The 24,260-nt window shown below is 38.3% G+C and overlaps 1 protein-coding gene across 3 annotated transcripts in view; it reads right to left on the bottom strand.

Annotated features, from left to right (window-relative positions):
- The window catches only part of CERS6 (ceramide synthase 6), a 278,288-nt gene that overhangs the window by 196,352 nt on the left and 57,676 nt on the right, over positions 1-24,260 (bottom strand). For all 3 annotated transcript variants that reach the window (XM_010982470.3, XM_031451592.2, XM_064484885.1), the window contains exon 2: positions 6,156-6,261. In XM_010982470.3, coding sequence (XP_010980772.1) covers positions 6,156-6,261 — 106 coding nt within the window. The remainder of the gene's footprint in view (positions 1-6,155; positions 6,262-24,260) is intronic.

Below are 24,260 nucleotides of genomic sequence, written 5' to 3'. Positions count from 1 at the left end.
TGGTAGGTCTGGTTTGCAAAATTTTTACTGGAGATTTTCATCAACATTAGTAAGTATAATTGGTCTCTAGTCTTATTTTTTAGTGAGATATTTATCAGATTTTGATACTGTTTTATTGCCACATAAAAAGACAATCTGTATGGTTTTCTTAATCTTATTTAAAAAATTAAACAGATAGGTACTTTTGGATTAATTTTCAATACTATAGTTTTGTTAACTCAATTTCTGTTTATCTTTATTAATTTCTTCCTTCTGTCTGCCTTCGTTTATTTTGTTGCTCTTTATGTAACGTTTAAGTAAGCGTTAAATATGTGCGAGTTTTCCGGTGAGTACTGCTCTGGCATAGTACATAAGGAGTGCGTTCAGCACTGTTTTCCAAATGGTCTGAAATTCTACTTTTACACAAAAGTTGATTAAGAAAGCAAGAGTCCATTTTCTGATTTCTCTTATTATTAAATTATGCCTATTTAAATTTACTACAGTTTTGTTCATAATAAAAGGTCAATTTAAAAAAATATTTAACAGGCACTTGAAAAGAAAGTACACTCTATATTCAGAATATAGGGTTCTAAATGCACTCCTTAGGACTTCCTCATTATGCTTCTTAGAATTTTGTTTTGTATTTTGTTCATTTGATCTGTCCTGACCCAGAGGTAAATTAAAATTTCTTACGTTAAGGTTACTTCTTCTTTCACTCTTTTTTATAAGTATATGGATACACTGATATTCAATGCATGTGTATTCACAAATATTTTATCTTTTTGTGAATTGTAGACTGGCAATAAAAAGCCAATTCTTCATTTCATTTAATCTTTTTGGGTCTGAATTCCATTTTTATATAAAAATAGAAACCTTACTTTCTTTACATTTGCATCTGCCCAAATACCTTTACTCATACTCTTGCTTTCAATATTTGTAACTACTTTATCTGAAGGTATCTCATAAGCTATGTGACCCAAATCTGAATGATTTTTTATTAGATGAGTTAAACACATTTACATATGTTGATAAAATTTATACTTTTTTTTATAGTTACCTCACATTGTTTTCTGTTTTGATAACTTAAAAATTTTTAATTTTAACAAACCAAATATAGTTTTCCTTTCTTTTTGTGGGTAATTTTTAATCTAGTGGTTCTCCATAAAATCATAATACTCTCCTTCTATTTGTTTTCAGTCAATAAAATTCCAAAAAAGCAGTATTTAAAACTAGCATATTTCCTCATCCTTCCCCACCTAATGCTAGTCAATAATTTTATCTTTCTTAGAGTTTGCTCTTATACTATTAAATATGCTTATACCTGTTACTCAGTTTTGCTGCTTAAACTGGTAAGCTTTGACTCTACACTGCTAAAGCTTATGCAATTAGTAAATTTATTCTACCTCCCACCTTCTTTCTCGTTTCCCTCTCAGTTAGTTAGCTGTATCTTTTCTACATTCTGGAAGTATATAATGTTTACATTCTGTTCTGTCATTCTTACCCTCACATTTCTTTCTGTCTCAGCTCTACAGTTTACATGTATTCAAAACTCACCAACATTCCCAGTAATCTCTTGGTCAGCTGAAATTAATGATTGTAATAGCTTCTTCAAAATGGACTCATGGGAACAATTTCTCCAAATTTTTTAAATTCAAATCTGTTTGTCTTTAGCCTTTACCCTATAAAAACAATTTGCCTAAAATGAAATTCTTAGTTCACATTTTCCTTGAAAATACTGGAAATGCTGTCCTGTTGAATATTGCTATAGGGAATACTAAAGTCATGTTCATATTTTTCCCTAAATAAGTGATTTATTTTTTGCTTGGCTGCTCAAAGAATTATTTCTTTTGTATTTCAAGTCTAATAATTTTAATTACGTAAGTCTTGGTATAAACCTTCTTGGGTCAAATTTTTAATACATTTTCATTAACATATTAAAATAAACCTCCACTTATTTCAGGAAAATTTTCTTGATTTATATCTCTCAATATTTATTCTACTTTGCTTTTCCTTAAGGGATTCCAATTACATAGCTGCTAGATGTATCTACCAGGAGGGCATCTGCCAGCCTCGCTCACCAGTTCCTATACCAAGTGTTGCAAATAGTGGAGAGAGCTTTTATCTCACCTTTAGGAGCTGCCATTTTTGCTGGCTTTCCTGAAATCTACCCTCACTGGGTCCTCCATCCACACTTCATGCTTTTCACTTCCTCCCACTTGGCTTCTGCCCAATCCCAACTGTTTTCAGTTATGCTTTATGTATATGTTGAAGTCTAGAGATACATATCTCTCATTTTGCCAAAAATAAAGTTTGTGAGAATTTCCTTCTTTTGTATGTGTGTGTGGGGGGGGTATTTTTATTATTGTGTTTTTAAATTGTTCCGTATAGTTTTTCCTTTTTTAAGATTTCCAAGGAAAGAAATTAATAATTCTGACTTACACAGACAATTTTATACTACAAATACTTAGGTTAATTTTAATAAACATAACCCATATGAAGATAGAAAAGAAAAATAAAAGGAAAGAAACAGACATAAGAGGAAAATACGGAAGAACAAATTACAGGAAATCAGGCTGTAATTTTTTAAATATAGTGTAATATACCAAAAGCAGATTATGACATGATTTCCCTGGATCATAAAACCTGGTTTCATAGCTGACATATAACCTTCCCTCAATGGCTCAAGAATGGATTTGATTAGAAAATGAGACCATGGGAACTATACATATGTGCCAGTTATATGGCAAGAAAATCCCCCAAAGATACATACAGATACATAAATAGATAAACTGATTGACTGACTGATTTATTTATATCTATCTCATTCAGATAAATCTGGATACAGCCAGTTAAAAAACATGAACTCAAAAATATTCTCTGAAGAAAAATAAGAATTCCGTTCATTTGAAAGAGTCTGACAACTCATAATCACTGGTTCTTGGGCCAGATCACAAGTCTACTGAATCAGAATCTCTGGAAACAGGATGCAGCAATCTACAACGAACTCCTCAGGTGTTCTTAACAGTTCTTAAACTGAACAGTGGGAGCCCCTGGCTCAAATAAATGCCCCCTCATTTACTAACTGACTTACAGCCCAAGGCCACAATGCTAGGAAGCAGCAGAGACAATGTTCCAATACACAGACTCAAAACCAATGCTTCTGAATATTTTGCAAGAGGTACGTTCTCTGAAAGGTTTATAAAACTTCAGATTTACAGAGGAAACAAAAAGAGTGAGAGAGACAAACAGATGTTACCTCAAAAGGAAACACTGCTGAAGAATACAAAGGAGTTCAAATTTATCAGCTAATTTCAAATGAGAACTGCTCAGTCAGGGCATGTGACCAATGTACTCACACAGGGATCGAGACTGAGAAGGGCTCAGACTTGGGGTTTGAAGTTCTATGGTTGCCATCTTGGAATTCTTAAGAATTCTGTTATGGGAATGGTGTTCTGTACATGAAGTTCACTGGGACAGAGCAGCATGTGTCAGGGGTCTGGAGTCCCGGCTCACACACAGTCTTGGCACTTCCCCCAGAGGAGTCTGGGTAACTTACTTCCCCATCCCCTGGCTCCCTAGGCCTCCCAGCCTTCCCCTTCCCACTCCTGCCCAGTGACTATTGCAGCCCTGGGTGCAAACGTGAAAGGGACTAGGTATGCACATCCCATGGCATCTCAGGGTCAGGGGTATGTGGACGGCCATCTGCACCCTGGACTGGCAGCATCCCACTGCATTTGGTGGGTGACTCAGTGGGGACTAGCCTCTTGCTAACCCCAATCTAGGTACCTAGTATGTTCTGGGAAGAGATTGCAATGCACTAGGAGGTCACCTGTCCACCATGGGTTGGGACAGTGGGTCCATGGGGAGAAGGGAGAGGCCTGTCTCAACTTCTCCCCCAGCCAGAGAAGGGCAGGCACATTAGCCCTATAATTGGCAAGAAACAGAACCCAGCAGCTAGTGGGCTGTGTGTGCACTAAACCACAGCGTAGGATCCCCAGGTACCTGTGAGGGTGTGTGCTCGCCTCATGTGTGCCCTCATGCCTGAGGGAACATGACTTTAAATAGCAAATAAAAAACATTTTGACAGGTAAAGAGAGAAAGACTATGCAAGAAAGGTAAAAGCTTTATATTTTTATGCCTTTAACGGGACTTTTTTTGTGCTTTTTGATCAAGAGACCCCGAATTTTAATTCTGCATTGTCCTCCACAAAGTATGTAGCCCATCCTGCATGTAGTAGATTTGAAGGGTTTTGAGGGTATATCCCTTCACACTTGAAAGATGATAACATGCCCTTCTCCAAGGGCCTGGAGACACAGTCAAGGCCAGGATGCTGGGCAATCACTGTTCAAACTCTCCAAGTCCTGCTACTTCTACTCTGGTCAGCTGTTATCTGTTACTTTTTCATATCACAGATCACACTGGAGAACTACAAAGAATTTAAGGAAAAACAGTTCCCACTTTTGCTGCATTTATATTCAAAACATGAGGCTTCTGCTTTAATAATGTAGAAACCTCCAAAAGAATCACCTTGGAAACCAAGAGAATACAATCATTAAAAATTAGCTAGAAGCAACTATCCTTCAGAGCCGTCAACCTGGCTGCAAAATCCTTTCATTACCTTCATAAGAGAAAATTTCTCCAGTAACCATAATAAACATAAGGCAAGGGAAATAAAATGTCCACTGTAGGATTTCTAAAGGGAGGCATAACATTTGGGTAGAAAATTCATTTTTTGTGCATTTAGAGTTGTACACAAGGTAAATACAAATATGTTGTAATCACATTTTAAAAAATGAACATCACAACTCCCTACATAGCTGCTTTTTCAGAGGGGAAAAAGGTGTTTGTTGCAATAAGGTGATATGTTAAATAAAAATGCAAGTTTCTTCTTAATATTTTCTTCCTTCAAACACGGTAGGAAGTGAGCCCCTTTGGGTTAGAAACTGGAAACCAAAAATCATCCACAAAACTACCAGAGGAGCTTTTCCTAAAATTTCATTTATTCTACTCTTCCTCCCAGCAAAGATGTAAAAAAATATCTGGTGCTTTCTTCCACTTTTCCAGAGAAAAAAATACCACTTTCAAAAAACGAAAGGGAAAACCCCTACAGAAATTTGGCAGAAATGAAGCCCAGGAAATAAACAAGCCTGTTTGAATATTTGAACTAATAGTTTAAAGACCACAGACGAGCCGTACAAATGGTTAGCAACACAAATACCCACAAAAGGAAATAACGCTTGCTAAATACGGTCAGATCACATCTTAGAAGTCCAAGTAATTCTCCCAGAAAAATGACAGAGGAAAAATGAACCATCTGATATACAGACACACAAGACTTCTCATAGAATGTTACACTTATTTTCTTCCTTCTTGTCCACACCAGAGTAAGATAAGAGAGATATGAGTAAGAATAAGATATTGGGACACTGTGATTTGTTTTATCTTTTCCTGAGCTTAGATTGAGGGTTTCTGACTTCTGTCTTCCTCCCACCCTTTCTGTTCTCATGGAGACACTAGCTGGCGAGGATGGCGATTTTTCCCTCTATCTTCTTCCCCTTCTCATGCTCGCTTCTCCCCACTTCTGGTTTGGACTTTAACTCTCACCAGAGCAACGATCTCCTCTCCTCCTTCCTTACAGTGACTCTGTAATTTACAATTCTCCTGACCCCTGCTCTTCAGACCTGCCGCCTGCATTTTCTCCTTCAGTTACGCCCTACTCTGCTCATATCCACTGTGTATTACAGCTGCTAGAACATGGGGACTATCCAGAAGCAAACGGGCACTGTTTCTCACACACCCGTGAATTACATTCCTCAGTTCTATCCAGTTGCCTCCACAAGGCCCCCGCCCACCATTACACATGCTGCTTCCCATCACGTGAGATGAAACGAGGGACAGAATTAGACAGATCACTATCTAATCTAGACTCTTCTTCACAGTGGCTTCAAACACCCACTTGGGGGGAAATAAACAGGTTGCAAACATGTCCACATGTATTCATTCAGCTTCTATCCTTTCGGGTCTAGCCACAACGCTGGTGTGCTTCCTGAGAGGATGTCTCCAAGCAGGTGGCCAGTCAAACATTAGTTCTCCAGCCCAAGAGAGAAGGGACTGAATGATTTCAGACCGAGAACACTGGTCATGACAAGACAAAGCCCAGAAGAGAACAACTATACCTTTGTAATTGCAGTGAAGACCTTCTCCAGAATAGCATTTGGCTGGGCAATCTGTGGTCCATTGGCCTGAATGTTGAGGGCTATGGCACATGGTTTGGCTACAAATCTTTAAAAAAAAAAAAAAACAAAACAGTCAGATGTTATTGTTTCTACAGCTGTTCTTAATGTCATCAGTGAAACATACCCAACCGTCCCAATAAAGTACGGACAGAATTTTATGGGTAGACATTGTCAACTTTCATACATTGGTACCTATAAAGCAGATTTAACTTTTTTTCTCTCCTTTAATCCCCTGGCAGTAACAATAAAGAAAAAGTTTTTTTAAAAAACATTAAAATCTTCTTATCCTCAAGTTCTAATGGGACTGAACAGACAGAAAGACTATCAAATGACACATATAACTGCCTAGAGTATATAAATAAACCAAACAAACCATGATTTGAAAAAGACATAATTTATATTCTTCTTACTGACAAGTCACATAATACTTTTACCATGATAAAGTGTTCACTCACCATCTGATCACACAATACAGAGAGTATGCTTTTGATCAACCCTAGTCAAAAAACTGGCTGTTTCTGTCTCTATAATCAAAGTGTGCTATGTTCAGCCCCAACTCCCTCTGACTTCTTAAGATTCTCTGCTTTGTGGTTATTTGCTTCTTTCTCATAAGGAATAAAAAGGGGTGTCAAACAGCGTGATGTCCCAGCCAAGCTGAAAAGTCTGAAATGATTATAAGCATCAGCTGCACTGTTTTCATCCAAAGCAAATGACTCTGTCAAGAAGAATGGAAAGACTCAGCTGCATTTCTGGCCCTGTTTGATGATTGAATGAGGCACTGAAGGAATGCAGGCAGACTGCATGGGGCCCCAAAGGTTTGATGATGTCTTTAGAACATTTTTTAGAAAGAAAAGCATTAGAGTTGTTTTAGACTAAATGGTCAAGAAATAAGATGTGACAGGTTCCTCTTCAGTAGTGACATTTAACATTTTCTACAGATACAAAAAATACCATGTCATATGAAAGTATGACCCAAATTAATTTACCGTTGGCCAAAGACAACTGATGAATATACTCATACCATAAGTAAATCTTAGATGAAGCTTCTTTAATAATAGTGGATGAGATTAAAGAACAATAGACAAAGAAGGAATTTTTTTGTAAGTGGGACTAATGAAGTTTACAGACATAGTACCATGTAACACCCTACCGGGTCCTGTTTCACGTAAAACAGAAAAAACGTACTTAGGTAGGAAAATGGAGTACTGCCTTCCACTCTGCCCTGCTGGGATCCCCCAGCCCTCCCTTGTCTTCTCAATTCCCACAACTTCTGAAACATCGTTCAAATCCCCTTTCGGAATTTGTCATCGCCATTCTTATAACATCCTCCTGGTCTAGGACATGGTCTTCCTGCTTCTAAAGAGTAAAGAGTCTAACTGCAAAAGCTGATCATTTCATCTCTGAAAGGGCCATAACAGTGCCAGGCAGACAGATGCAGGAGGGGGGTCAAGAAATTTGATCAACTGGTTATCCTCTGTAAATACATTTTCCCTGTTGCTACCATGATTGGGAGTGCTATTAACAGGTCTTCTCTGTGTGCCCCACAACATCGCATGGGCAGGTAGAGGGAGTCAAAAACTCACTTAGCAGAATCCCTTCAAAAGCGACTTCCTCATCTTTGCTGTCATCTTCCAGTAACATACAAAAACATTCAAAAAAAATTTTTAGCATGTTATACAACATACAATACACACATTACATATATGTCTGCATGTGTTATATATAAATATACATATATGTATGTTATCACATAGATGTTATGCAATATACATTATATATGTATGTACGTATTATAAATATACAAAAATGTTTTATACCTCTCTCCCCCTCTTTCTAAATTCTATTCAAACCACCTTTTAGAAACTCCTTTCTAAATTTCAAGAACACAATAGCATGTTGAAGAAGCCCTATCCTGTGATCATCGAACTTACCAACTTTTGATAATCAAAATTATCAAATAAATATGAAGCTCTGTAAACATATTTTTAAAAGCCATGTCAATGGATAGGGTAGGAATTACCTCTGCTACTATCTAGCTAGGGAGGCCTAGCTTCAGAAATTAATCTCTTTGTGCCTCAGTGTCCTCATATGTAAAAAATTAGAATACTAATTACAGAAGTATATACATTGTGTGTGTATACAAACACATGCATATGTTAAAACACAATGTCACATGGTCTCTGTGTCTAAAATCTTTAACATGAGCCAGGTGTATGGTTTCGCATCACAGCACTGACACAGCGTGACTACTCTGGGCCCAGCAACCCACTCAGCTTCAGCTATGCTGTGCCAAGCCCGCTGCCTCCAACAGGTTCTGAAAGTACCAAGCAAAAAGAAGAGAACAGAAACTAAGACAGGAAACTGATAAAGACAAGAAGTCATCAGGTAGAGTAACCCCTTGCCTCAGTTTACCCCCACAATCTGGTTATCACAGCATCATTATTAATGGTACCACCTTTACTGGCAAAAGCATCTCTCTTTGATATCCTGCCACAATAATTTTTGTAAAGTATTCCCCATTTGGGCCATAATCTGTAGTGGCCCTTTTCATCAAGCCTCAGGTCTGGAGTGGGTCCACAAGGAGTCCCCATCAGTAATGCTTTCAGGTTCCAAGCCCACCCACACCTGGCCTTTCCTCAGCTCCCCTATCAATCACTCTAGATAGATTACACAGGAGAGTTGGTATGAATAGGTGTGTTCCTCCTCCCTGGGTGTGTGGTCTCGTTCGTGGAGGTGGAAATGGCCTTACTGAAAGTCCACATCTCCAGACCCTAGCCCACAAACCTACTGATTCCCCCTCAACCACATGAGACGGTATTACTACCATCTCCACTTGGCAGAGGGGGTCAGAGGGGCAAGTAGTCTGTGCCTCCAGGGGAAGGGAAGCAGAGGACAGTGTATTTCTTCCCCAGGAAGGTCAATGTTATCATCAGCTCCTCCCCATCTTAATTTACTGGCCAGGCTAAGTCCCAAATGCTGAGAATTTGAGGGGAGGGTTCGGGTGTGAGGAGTGACAGACAAATATAGTAGAATTTAACTCAGTTTCAAAGTTGAAGATCTTTAAAGTTCAAATGGCCCATGATGGGTATGCACAATAAAATCAAACCACCTGAACACTTTGAAAGAAGTTACTATGTAATGGAATATTTTTATAATGTGCCTCGCACATTGAGGGCATTCAATGAATATGTGAAGAGTGAATGAATGAATGAATGAATGAACAAATCCGTAAAAATACAATAGCAGGTACCCTTCCTATCTTTTTTATAGAGGCTGTGCATTTTAATTCCCTTAAATACCCACATCTATTCAGGGTCTTCATTTGGACTCAGGGGGCAGGAGACTGACCACTCAAATATGAAAAGCTGTTTCTATGATTTCCACTGTCCCTGTAAAGTCAAAGCTGCTCCACAGAGCTCTTGTGGAGGCTCCACCAACCCCTCACTAGGCATTCTCTTTTCAGCTTACCTAGTTCAGAGAGCCAAACATTTAATTTCCAAGATTTAGAAAACTTCACAAGACAAGCAGAAAACATTCACTTCAAATCACAAATGAGAGAAGAAAGAAAAGAAGGTATCATTTTTATCTTCCTAAAAGCATTATATGATATATAATATGTGACATATATATAAGATTACATAAAAATATAGAAATTTTATTTGTGTTCATTCTCCAAAGAATTTGTGAATCACTACTGGTGGTTTTTTGTTTTGTTTTGTTTTGTTTTGTTTTGTTTTGTTTTGTTTTGTTTGAGAGCATATTAGACACCAAATAAAGCCCATGACAAAACTACTATCATTTTATCATCTACTGTCATGGTCCATTAGAGAAATGCTGGATTTTTTTTTCTCCAATGGTGGCTCTAACAGAAGTAAAAGCTGTCTTCCACAAGGGTTGTCTTAGGAGAGAGAGAAACAGAATGAGTGCTAGACAGAGGGTGCAGTAGAAAACCTACAAACAGAGTAGTTGAAAGAGAATATGTACTTTCTTTGTACAGCTTTGATGACTGCCTCTACCAGGAAATGCTCACCTAATTACATTTTTATCAAAGGCAGCAACATCACCTTCAAAAGATCAAACATCTATGAAGTACTTTCATGTAGTATAACATATTCAAAAGTAAATATAATAAGAATGTAAGCTTTGAAAAACACTAGCCTCGGTTTAAAAGCAGAGAGAACACCTAAGACAGTCCTACATTTTAGTTCTATTTAACAACATGCATTTGTATTTTAAACATGAATTGAACGTCTCTGCACAGAGCACCAAGGTAAGCTCTGGGCTGTGGTGTGCCTCAAGGTGTATACAAAACGTGAAGTGATTATTACACTCAAACAAGTTTACAATATGGAAAAAGACACTGATTTTTTAAAAATGTTCACAGGGTACACGTCAGTTCTAATCACTTGATAGTATGTAATCATCTTCAGTGGGGGGGCGTGGTCAGAGACTTTCAGTCCTTTCTAAATTCTAGCATTTCTTCCACTTTTCAAAGTAGCTGGACAGTTATGATGGTGGACACACAAACCTACACATGTGATAAAATTGTAGAGAATTAAATCTCTCACATACACAAGTGTACAAATGAGGAAATATGTATCATCTATTGAGACTGAATCAATGTCAATATCTTAGTAGTGGTGTCATACTGTTGTTTTACAAAATATTACCGTGGAGGGAAAGTTGGGAAGGGCACATGAGCGCTCAGTGTATTCCTTCTTACAACTAATAGCATGTGAATTAACAACTATCTCAGTCAAGATTTAAATTTAAAAATTAATTAGAAGAAGCATTCTTTTTTTGATGTGGAGAAATGAGCTCCTAATAAATTGGCTTTTCATCTTTAAGAGATCTGCCCAAAATGCCAACCCTCCCCCACCAAAAATAAATAAATAAATAAAACAAAGGCTCAAGAGGGCTCTAGAGATGGAATAAAAGCAAGCGGACTTTGGAGAGGTGTCAAAAGCTGGAGCAGGAAGCCAGCAGAGAGTGTGCTCTCGTTTATGTACTTCTATATTTGCTGTGCAGTCTACTCTGAGATGAGACAATCATAGCAGCAGATAAAGCTCTGACAGGAAAGCATACTCTCTTTCTAGCTGTAGGGACCAGGGAAGAAGACTGGGGAAATCAGAGGGACTAGAGAACTACAAAAGGGAAAAAGCCAGAGAGGTCAACTCTTAATTCTGTGCATAAACGAAGCATGATTCTGGCTGGCCCCTGAACCACAGATGTGCAAGGTAAACTGAAAGCGGGCAGGAGCTAAGGTTTAAAGAACTGAATAGAGACTGAAGCCACTGTCCACTGCAGGTATGACAGGCTACAATTTGAATTTAACTGAGTAAATTGCTGGTTAACACAAAATATTTCAAGACTTTTTAGAGCACTGTAAAAAAAAAAAAAAATCCAGAATCTCTACAACATAACTCTTACAGTGTCCAGGGTGCAATCTAATATGTCAATAGAGAGCAAGGAAAATACGGCCCAATTTTAGGGGAAAAGACACACAAACACATTCAGTGAACTTGAAGATAGGTCAATAGAAACCACGTACTCTGAGAATAATAAAGAAAAATATGAAAAAATAAAGAAACCAATATTGAGGAGTGGTGGGACAATTTCAAAAATATATGGGTAATTGGAGTTCCAGGAGACGGGGGAAGAAAATATTAGAAGAAATAATAGCCAATAACTTTCAAAATCTGATAAAAGCCATAATCACACAAATTTAAGAAGCTCAAGAATTCCAAAAATATATACGTTCAAAAAAAAAAAAAAGGAAAATCTAGACAAAAATCACAGTCCAACTGATGAAAACCAAAGATAAAGAGAAAACACTGAAAGTCACTAGACAAAATGGCACATTACATACAGGGAATGATATTCTGGGAAACAAAGGACTTCTCATCACGCATTATGGAGGTTCAGTGATGGTGAAACATCTCTAAAGTGCTGGAAGCAAAAACAAAACCAAAATAAAAGTCACTCCAAAACTCTACACCCAGCAAAATTACCCTTCAAAGAATGAAATGAAAGCAAAACAAAGGGAATTTGTCTGCCACGGGGCTCCCACTTCAGGAATACTAGAGGGAGTTCTTTAGGCTAAAAGGAAGCAAAATTAGAGGGAAACAGATCTCGAGAAAAAAATGGAGAACTCAGAAATCGCAAATATATTGGTAAATACAAAAGTACTTGGAAGGTCTTTGAAATTAATCACAATCAATTCATAACAGTTTAAATACTGAAACCAATTATGAGAAATAACCTATGTCCCACCCCATACTGTGCTGGAAAAAAGCTTAATTATGAACAAGCACACATTCAAGAAAGAAGGGATGAGGAGAGGTGACTGATTCGATTCACCCCTTGACCCCCCACCCAGCACGTCCACAGACTCCAACATTCACCACTTACGGGCGTGCCGCGGCTAGGGTCAACAGAAAGTATTAAAAATTTAAAACTTATGAGAACAAAATAGATTGGATATTGAAAGCTATGTGGGTGCATGTTTAGATATACACGTGTGCATGTGCCTGAGTGAGGAGGAGCATGTGAAGGACTGTCTATTCTACAATTCTAAGATAAAACTGCTTCAAGAAAACACTGAGTGGAAAGAAGGCTATTATGGAGATAGAAGACTGATATTTATTGACAGTTTCTATGTGTCAAGTGCTTTGCAATTTTTTTTTAGCCCAACAGCAACTCTTCAAAGCAAATTTTAGTCCCATTTTACAGAAATGCAAACTAAATCCTTAAGAAATTAAACAATCTGCTCAAGGTCTTAAAGCTTACAAAGGTTAGACAAGATTTAGACCCAGTCAATCCTAACATAATCTATTAATAAAAACAAAATTTTCTCCTTTCCCTAAAAAAAAAAAAAAGTTGAATAAAAAGGCACCGTTAAAATATTGTGAGATAGTCAGATACCTTCACTCAAAAATCTCACTTTTAGGTATTTACCTAGGGAAATCAAACAAAGAAAAAAAGCCATAAATGTAAAGATTTTCATGCAGTATCATTTATAATAGGGAAAAATGATAAACAGCTTAATGATTCACTAACAAATGACTCATTGAGCACCTATGATGCATCAGCCCTGCTTTAAGTGTCAGGATCCATCAGTGAACAAAATCCCTTTTATGGAGTTTACATTCTGGCAGGGAAAGAGGAAGATGAAAAAATAAAGAAAGTGGTGCATTTGATGAAAGACTGTGAAAAGTACTACAGAGAAAAACAAAGCCTGCCAAGAAGGATGGGGTGGGGTTGCAATTCTCTGTAGACTAGTTACAGAAGACCCCTGAGAAAGTGAGCAGATTCTGAAGAAGGTAATGAAATCAACTAGGAGTAAGTGGAGGAAGAACATTCTGGAAGGAAGAGCAGCTAAGGGCAAAGACCCAGAGGAAGGAGTATGCCTGAGTTGTTGAAGGCACCTCCAGGGGGCCAATGAGGCTAGAGCAGAGTCAGTAAGAGCAAGAGGAGAAAGGTGGGGTTGGAGTAGCAGGCAGCCACATCACTGCACCTTGTAGGGTATCTGAAGGACTCTGGTTTTTACCGTGAGTGAGTCAGGAAGCCACTGCAGGACTCTGAGAAGAAAACCTAAATGACTGATTAATATTTTAACAGAATCATTGGCTCCTCTGTTAAGAAGAGACTGAAGAGGAACAAGGATGGGAGCAGCCGGGCCACCTGGCAGGCAGCTCCAATTCTCCTGGCAAGAGATGACAGTGGCCCAGAGGGACTGGTGGCAGAGAGGTGGTAAGATATGATAAGGTCCTCAAATGATCTTGAAAAGTGGGCCCACAGCATTCACTGGACTGAACATGGGATGAGAAGATGAGAGAGGAGGAGAGCAACAAAGGAAGTCAACAGGTCTTTGGCCTGAGGACTTGGAAGGAGAGAGTTATTTTGGGGGTGGTAAGTGTGATGAAAGGCTAATTATTGGGCTATTAGGCTTCTAAGTGGAGATGTCAAGTAGACAGTTGGATAGAGTAGCCTGGGGTTCAGGAGCGCTTTGGGCTAGAGGTACAAATGTGGTGTCAGAAAGATATACATGGCTTATAAAGCCGTAAGACTAATGAAATCATCTGGGCAGTAAGTACAAATAAATAAGAGAAGAGACTCAAGAAATAAACCCTAGGGTGACTCCAATATTTCATATTTAAGTAAATCAGAGTATAAACACCCCATGAAGTATTAAATAGCTATTAAAAAGAATATTTATGTAAACTATGTGGACCATGATAATTTAATAATACAATGGTAATTTTAAAAAGTAGGCAATACATACTAAAATGATAACATTAAATAAAGCCTGTGATAAGGTAAAATCAAAAAAATAACAGTTGATATGTTTTATCAGAGGGATTTTAGCATTGTAACTCTTCTGTGTTTCCCATGCTTCTGGGCAACAATAAAACCCAGCTTGGGGGGTGGGCATAGCTCAGTGGTAGAGTACATGCTTAGCATACATGAGGTCCTCAGTTCAATCCCCAGTACCTCCATTTAAAAAAATAGAAAAAATAAATAAATCTCATATAAAGACAAACCCAGGTGGAAAAAGGTGGTGTAGTTCATAAAAATATAATGAAGTTAACAGTAAGAGAGAATTACAGACAGGGTCAAGACAACTACAAACTGTACAACAGCCCATGCTCTCAAGAGCTCAAGAAATGTTTATTTACCATCAAAATTTTACTGAGTCATCATTTTTTTAACTTTTGCAGATTTTAAAAGTGGTATACCATATAGAAAGCATAAAAGTAACAAAAAGCACTTTTTAAAATTCTTATTTTTTAATTGTAGTGCAGTCAATTTCCAATGTTAGTTTCAGGTGTACAGCAAAGTGATTCAGTTATAACATACATACATTTTTTTTCAGATTCTTTTCCATTACAGCTCATTATAATAAACTGAATATAGTCCCTTGTGCTATTCAGTAGGTCCTTGTTGTTTATTTATTTTATATATAGAAATGTGTATCTATTAATCCAAAATTCCTAATCTATCCCAACTTGACCCCTCTCCCCCTTGGTAACAGTAGTTTGTTTTCTATGTCCGTAAGTCTATTTCTGGTTTGTAAATAAAGTTTGTATTTCTTTTTTAGATTCCACATATAAGCGACATATGATATTTGTCTTTGACTTACTTCACTTAATATGATAATCTCTAGATCCATCCATGTTGCTGCAAATGGCATCATTTCATTTTTTTATAGCTGAGTAATAGTCAGCTATAAATTTATAATACTGTATAATATATATATATATACCACAACTTCTTGATCCAGTCATCTGTCAACGCACATTTAGGTTGTTTCTGTGTCTTGGCTATTGCAAATAGTGCTGCTGTGAACACTGGGGTGCATGTATCTTTTCGAATTAAGAGTTCTCTCTGGATATATGCCCAGGATTGGGATTGCTGGATCATATGGTAAGTTTATTTTTAGTTTTGAGGACTCTCCATACTGTTTTCCATAATGGCTGCATCAAACTACATTTCCACCAACAGTATAGGAGGGTTCCCTTTTCTCCACACCCTCTCCAGCATTTATCATTTGTGAACTTTTCAATCATGGCTATTCTGAGTGGTGTGAGGTGATACCTCTTGGTAGTTTTGATTTGTATTTATCTAATAATTAGCAATATTGAACATTTTCTCATGTGACTATTGGCCATCTGGATGTCTTCTTTGGAGAAATGTTTATTTAGGTCTTCTGACCATTTTTTGATTGGGTTGTTTGTATTTTTTATATTAAGCTGTATGAGCTGTTTGTCTATTTTGGAAATTAGTCCCTTGTCGGTCACATCATTTGCAAGTATTTTTTCCCATTCTGTAGGCTGTCTTTTCATTTTGTTTAAGTTTAATTAGGTTCCATTTGTTTATTTTTGCTTTTATTTCCATTATTCTAGGAGATGGCTCAAAAAATATTGCTGCAATTTATGTCAAAGAATGTTTTGAGTTTATTTTTATGTATGGGTGAGTGTGAGGGAGTGTTCTAACTTCACTGATTTACATGCAATTGTCCAGCTTTCCCAACACCACTCACCAAAGAGACTATCTTTTCTTCATTGTATATTCTTGCCTCCTTTGTCAAGGATTAACTGACAGTAGTTGTGTGGGTTTATTTCTGGGCTCTATATTCTGATCCATTGATCCGTTATGTCTGTTTTTGTGCCAATACCACATTGTTTTGGTTACTGCAACTTTGGAGTATTGTCTGAAGTCTGGAAGGATTATTCCTCCAGCTTCATCATTCTTCTTCAGTATTGCTTTGGCAATGCTGGGTCTTTTGTAATTCCATATAAATTTTAGGATTATTTGTTCTATTTCTGTGAAAAATGTCCTGGGTAATTTGATAGGGATCACAAGAAATCTGTAGATGGCTTTGGGTAGTATGGCCACTTTAACAATATTAATTCTTCCAATTGAAGAGCATGGGATGTCTTTCCATTTCTTTAAATCATCTTTAATTTCCTTAATCAATGTTTTATAGTTCTCAGTATATAGGTCTTTCACGTCCTTGGTCAGGTTTATTTATAAGTATTTTATTTTTTCTGATGCAGTTTTAGAGAGCGCAAACTGTTAATACCAAAAATAAAAAATAAGTATCTTTAAAAATAAAGATGAACAGAATGGTGTCTATACCAGGTAATAAGGCTCAAAACCTCAACCACACCAAAATCGAACATGAAAAGCCCTAAGACAGCTGCAATTCAGCTAATTCCATGGAAATCTTCAAGCAGAGGACCACTGTGACTGAGACAAGGGAGAGAACAGTAGGTGGAATAAAAATAAAACGCCATTTAAAGTACCTTATCAAATAGAGAAAAGGATGCAATTCAAGCCAATGGGTACCCCAGAAGGTATGAAACAGCATGAAATTACTTCAAGAAAAATGTTACCAACATTATCTAAATATTCTGAGAGAATTTCAAGATGCCTCCAGAAAATAATTGCTTCTGCCTATGCCCAGAGATGCCAAAGAACTTCTCTATTTCTTTACCTATATAATGAAAGTTGTAATTACACTCTGTTCATGTTGGGAAATATTTCTAAATCACTGGCATCTTGAGACCAACGGGAAAGGGGCAGCTGGCCCGCAGAGTCAGACACAGCGGAAGACAATTTTCTCCTTAGGAAAAAATGATTTCTTTTCTACATAGCATTATCAAGTAGAAAGGGAAATTCCTTTAGAGCAAACTCAAATCCCAAGTGAATCTGTTCTGAGCTTGGAATGCTGGAAAGCTCTTTAATAGTTCTGAACTCTAGTTACCACATTTATAAAATGGAGACGATAAAACCTACTTTGCAGAATGTGTGTGAGGACTGACAGAATGAATATCTGCCTTACCCGACAGCGTTCAACATTTGGAAAAGATTCAGTAAGTGCTGGCTAGTCTTAAACTTTCATTACAAGGAGTGTACATCTCACATGTTAGAAGGACCCCTAGTCTGTGCTGGTCAGCAAGCTGTAGTGGGAAACTTCTTATGGGAAGAAACACAAGGGTGGCAAAATTTATGAAAGAGCCAGAAAGTTTGAGAGCTTATGATGTCTCTTGGCCTAGCCTCCTCCCAAGCCAGACTTCTTCCTTCGAGAGGTCATTCAGAAACTTCCTTCAAGCATGAAATCTCCCTGTACATTTCTTTGCAATTTCCTGTTAATCTATAATTATTTCAAAATAAAAAGTTTTTTTTTTTTTAAAAAACCGGTATCTGATTTTAGTTTTTCAGCCCACTTGACTCAAAATGTTCTTCCTGCATCATTCTTTCAAGCTTAAATATAAACCCGTTTACTCTTTTCTCAGCCCTCTGGAGAGATGATACAGTCAAGAAACCCCTCAAATATTTGAAAACACTGATTAAGTCATCATGCATTCTTCTCTCTTCAAGAATAAACAGCCTGAATCCTAAAAACCTTTCCTCGTCCACTTTTTTCTAACTTTAAGCTTTTATTTATTTATTTATTTATTTATTTATTTATTTATTTATTTATTTATTTTTTTTTTTTTTTTTTTTTTTTAGTGTTTTAAGGACTCTTTTCTGAATTTAACTTTATTCCATTGTTTAAGGGAGTAGAAGGGACCCTTAGACAATAGTAGCTTTTATTAATAAATAATATAGGCAGAGACTTTGTTGTTGTTGCTCTTGTTAAAAGACAAAAATTCACAAGAGGCTTTCCAAAAGTTACAGTTAAATCAGAAACAGTTGTAGTGAAGTTACTTGTCAGTCTAGGCTACTTCAGCCTCATGGGAGGTACAGATTAGAGACTGGAAGGTCACCCAGTGTCATCAGCTGAGAGCTGAGATCCTTGGAAAGCCCAAGTTGTCTTGAGAAATATCAAAATTGCTTCTGCTTGCTATGCATTTCCAGGATTCTAGAAAAAAGTAAACAAAGACTCTAGACTCCAGATATTTAACCATGAGTTCAACTGTTCAAGAAACATACAATCTGGCTGTTAAAGATGAAGTTCAGAAAATTCAAAGAAATTGTGTTTTTATCTTAAACAATAAAAAATATGCCCCTGCATTTCCCATAAAATAGTGTAAAAGACATTAAAGCCACTTACAAGAAAAAACACTGTCTAGTGTATATTTATATACGATGATATTTTGTGGTCAGGGAGGCCTTTAAGACGTTGCCCCCAGGAATAAACTGATATTTTCACAGCATTCTGATGGTTAGACACAATTATCACACTGGTCAGTAGTGAGTTATTAAGGAACAGTGTGCGTGTGTGCGCAGGGCTTTCTCTCTAACTGCTCTTCTCTGCACACTGAGAATGGCACTACCTGGACCGCTCTCTGAGGGATGTAACTGCTTCCTCCCAGAATCTGTCACTCTGTCAGCTATGCCTCTTTGACTTACTGACTGCAATTTTGGCAGCTTCATCTCTAACTGATGCTCCCAGCACATTCTGTCAACTTTGGGTACCCAGCACAAATCAAGAGCTCTGCCGGAGTGCTTCAGAATTCCCCTTAACCGCACCCCTCGGCATTCTTACAGACACCTTCTTTGTCACAGTCCTCATCCTCGCTCTGTGACGGGGTCTCGGCAGCCCTCATCACTCACCTTCCTCAGGGGACCAGCCAAGGGAAGCAGAGGTGCAAGAAGCAGGCCTTCAAGGTCTGCTGACTATGTCTTACAAGACCTCATTACTGGCAGATCTGTCTCAAAATTGGCCCCACAGCTAACCATGAGGTCTGGGAGAGTTCCAAGCCTTCCTATAACACATTAATCCTTTAATTCTTTACATTTGCGAGATACCTTACAATTCACCAAGCGCTTTCACACTTTATCTCACTCAGTCTTCAAAATATGTCCAAGGGATAAGCAAACAGATTTTATCACTGTTCTACAAAGAGGAAATGATTTCAATGTTTCAGTGACGAACTAAAAATTAAGCAGAAGAGGTGCATGCAATACAGACCCCTCTTACTCCACTCCTAGAACTGCATTCTCCAATATTTCTGTTTTCAGTTCATTACACATGCTCATGGGTCTGTGAACAGTTCTTTTGGCCCAGATATCAGAACCACAAGGGTTGTCCACTGATGCCTCAAAACCACAAGTTTTGGTCATCAATGAACAATGCCTGGCTTTACTCCTGGTCTACCACCGAAGATTTCCAGGTGTGTGTAGTGGTACATGAGGACAGTGTCCTTTAGCTTAATGGTGAATTACCAATGACACGATGACTATATGGAATTTCAAAACAGAGTGAGCAGTTCATGAAGGAAAGCTTCATAAAGGTTTTCACTTAAGTGCATGACCTACCAATACGCTAAAACTACCCCCAGAGGAATTTGACAGCCTCACACCAGTTAACACCAACCACCTATCCTGTGCCTATTTCACCAGCAAAGATGACTATGAAAAAACAGAGAGAGCGGACAGCACCCTTCACACACAGAGAAGAACAGAGAATAATTAAGAAACCTGACTCTGGACATCAGCAAAATCAGTTTTGTCTGTAAAATGGTGGAAGCTGAATGATCAACTATGCAGTGCATTTATGACAGGGCCAGGACACAGTGGGTCCTCAGTGACTGGTCTCCTCACAGCCCTCACCCCGTTGTCACACAAGGATTCCTATGGCCTCAGCAAACTCCTTCCCACAGACTGAGATCAAGTCTAAAACAGCATAACAATTATTTACTGGATCATTATAATAATTTACTTTAATCCAAGCCTTACATTTTTTCCAAGTACTCTGATTCTAACTTCACTTGACTTCCTAATTAGTACTACCAAAGATTTATGGGTGAGGAAACAGACCAAGAAGGTGCCGTTCCCAAACCTAGGGGCAAATCTGATCCTAGGACACACAGCTTCTCTGAGTCGACTGCCTCTTCCCAGTCCTTTCTCACATTTAACATGCTGTCCCAGGATGGAACTGTGTGCTGAAAAATGTGCCCCTAACAAATCTGTCTGCAAATCCCTCAAGTTCTATGATGACTTCTGCCCGACTCCCTCCCATCAGCAACGGGCAGTGTGTTCACATCACTCTTCAGCACAGCTTAGGAGCCCTCTCCAAGAGGGCGTGCACCCATGAGGGTCTTGTCAGGAAAACAGAAACCACCAGTTTACATAACAGAGGGAATTTAATATAAGCAACAAGTTAAACTGGTAAAGGAGAACTAAGAGACCCAAAGGCGTTCCTGAGATGTCACAGAGGAAGCAAAAGCAACCAACAGTCCTCGGGAGGAGCAGAGAGTAGAGGCTGGGGAGGGACCACAAGGAGCTGGACCCAGATCCCTAAGAAGGGGGCAGCCCCCAACCAGAGATGATGCCTCCAAGGGGGAGGGAACACAGCTGATTCCAGGAATGTGAGGTGGTGGGGTGGGGGTTGTTGCAGGGAAGGGAGTAAGAAACCAGAATTAATTGCTAAAAACAAACCACCTCTCCTGGGTGACGGTCCCCTGCTGAGGTGACACTTTCAGGAGAGGAAGTAAACAGGATAAGCTGGTCTGGTCTCCCTCCTCTAGCCACACAGGCCACCTCTAGCACCCTACGTTGGCAGATACTACAGGGAAAGAGCTGACAAAGGAGAAATGTGGGTTTTAGAGCCTCAGTCCCAAGGCCACCAACAAAATGAGAAGTGTGGATTCACAGCTCAGAGATGATGGCTCTGTAGTCAGCGCGGTGTTCTTACGTGCTCAGCATCTTCAGTCTGAGGATGCTCTGAGCAACTGGCAGCTACTTTCATTCCATTTTGGTAGCACAGCTGATACCGACTTTGTTGGTGGCTGCTGGATAAGAAACTAAAGAGATACTAATTGGCCAGGGCACTTATTTTCTCCCTCTCTCATTCAAAGCCCTCGACCCACTGATCCACGATGTGGAAACATCTGCATTCCAAAGAATCTGCTGTTTATATTAGGAAGCCTCATCACATAAAAAGGAGTGAATAAGCTGCTTTGGAGAGATACCATCCTGGGTTCAAATCCTGATTTGACCTCTTACTAGCTGTGAGATATTAGCTTCATCATCCCACCACCCTGAGCCAGTTTCCCTGTACATGAGTGTATCACCGGAGCCGTAAAAATTAAGTGAAACACTGACGTAAAGTGCCTGGCACATAAGGCAGGCAAATGCTGGTTTCCTTCCCTTCGTAGGCCAAAAAAAAATACAAAAAGGTTAAAGAGCTATTAATAATCAGCTTTTCTTTTTTGAGCTTTTCATCTTGTGCTTCCAGTTGGTCTAAGAACCACTTGTGATTCTATGAGATTATCCCCTTAATGCCAGAAAACCTAACCCTAAGAAGTGATGTACGCTCATAAGATGAGAATCAAAGGCAGCTCAAATAAGAGGTAGAGGGATGACTTTGAAGGCAGCAAAGGCAAAACACAGCTTACTCATACAGAGTGAGTAGAAAACAGAGTAAAATATGCACTTGGCTCTTGGTTGGGAAACATGCATTTCCCCACGAGAGACATTTCATTTTCTTAACGCAACCTTGCTAATCCATGTTATTTTTTTTAAGATTTGAAATCTTTTAATTTACTGTAATCCTTCCATGGCCACAACCCCAGTGGTCTCGTTAGAAAGCACAGTGAGTGGACATAATGTTATTAAACCCTCAAAATTCTTCAATGGGACCATTTATGAGAAACAACCAAATCTGCAAGTAAACATCAGAGCTCAATTAAATAAAAGAACATGAAGGTCATTTCCATTTAAAGCTCGGTCATGGATTCAATCAATGAGGCATTTTGCTGAGGGGCAAAAGCTTACAGAGTGAGTTAAATGAGTTCTTATTTAAAGACCTGCAGAGAAGGGTCATAAAATGTTCGTAATTATGGTGTGATAATTGTAAGAAAAGGGGATTTTATGATGAAAAAAGACATTTTTAAGCGAAAGTCAACTTCTTCTATGTCCCCTTTGGAGATTTACAAAATAAAATTATTTTGCAGAAGCTCAGAGTTATATCTTTTGATCGGATCTTCCCATTGGGTGTTTACACCTCCTCAGGCCTCACCATCCCTGATGGGTTCTTTAGCCCTGCAACTCATGCATCAAAGACCAGGAGCACTGGCATCATCCGGGAAATTAAAAACGCAGACTGTATCCAAACAATGCAGAACCTCAGGCCCAGTCTCAAACCAACCGAATCAGATTCTGTTTTTTAACAAAAATTGACAAATGATTCTCAGTTTGACAAGCATGTTTTAGCCCAATGCTTCTCAAATTGTGGTCCCCAGACCTGCAGCATCAGCATCACGGGAGAAGTTGTTAGAAATGCAAATTCTACCCACCACCCCTTCCCTAGTCAAACTCATTAACTCTGGAGGTGGGGTCTAGCAATCTGGGTTTTAACAAGCCCTCCATGTATTCTGATGCACCCTGAAACTTCAGAACCACTGCATCAGCCTAGATTTGAACAGACAGATCTTAAGGAATGAAGGAACTTTCTTGCACCTAAAGCAGCCCATTTCACCTATACCCAGCATGCTCAGAAAATTCTTCTGGAGAAATGAGCCTAAATGTCTCCCCATAACTCTACCAACTGGATCTTTCCTACTAAGAGGAATAAAGACAACCAGTTTCAAACTTTCTTCCACACATCAGTCATACAAAATTCAAAACCAGCTATGAAGTTCTGAATCTTCTTTTCTACAGGTAAAATGTCTTCATAGAGAGAGACATGAACACAGATACACACATAGAATTTGGTTGTATACTATACGAATAAATGTAGTAAAATATGTTACTATTGTATAAAAACATATTACAGTTCATTTTTTGCATGTGCTAAGGGCACTGTAACTATGTTAAAATAAGTCCTTTATACAGAGAAAATTCATAAATATATATATTACACCATACATAAAATTTCATACTAACTCAGAGAGGAGTAAAATTATCATCTTTCTCATTCTAGAATCAAATGTCAACAATCAGGAGTTCAGTAACACTAAGTTAGGGCAGCCCCCTTATTCACCAGGCTTATGGTCAATCTAATCCCCTGAGTGCTGTATTAATAATATTTTTTAGTCTTTTTATTACATGTTTTTTTTCCTTCTGCAAATACCGTTCTTTGAAAGGTCACTTGGGTCTCTCAGTTCTCTCCTACTAAGTCTCCCATCTTGCATCGGTTTGACCACTGTATGGAGCAGTACTGGGCAATCTGGATGGAGACTCTTTTTTTAATTGAAGTACAGTTAATTTACAATGTGTTAGTTTCTGGGATACAGCATAGTGATTCAGTTACACATACATATACTTTCACATATTCTTTTTCAGTATAGGTTATTATAAGATATTGAATATAGTTCCCTGTGCTCTACAGGAGACCTGGTTGTTTATCTATGTTATATATAGTAGTTTGTGTCTGCTAATCCCAAACTCCTAATTTATCCGTCTCTCACCTTTCCCTTTTGGTACCATAAATTTGTTTTCTATGTCTGTGAGTCTGTTTCTGTTTTGTAAATAAGTTCATTTGTATCATTTTTTAGATCCCACATATAAGTGACATCATATGATATTTATCTTTCTCTGTCTGACTTATCTCACTTAGCGTGATAATCTCTAGGTCCATCCATGTTGCTG

This window comes from Camelus dromedarius, chromosome 4, assembly GCF_036321535.1.
Source record: "Camelus dromedarius isolate mCamDro1 chromosome 4, mCamDro1.pat, whole genome shotgun sequence".
Lineage (NCBI taxonomy): Eukaryota > Metazoa > Chordata > Mammalia > Artiodactyla > Camelidae > Camelus > Camelus dromedarius.
The sequence above is the reverse complement of the archived record's forward strand: the minus strand, read 5'-3'. Positions and strand labels throughout refer to the sequence as shown.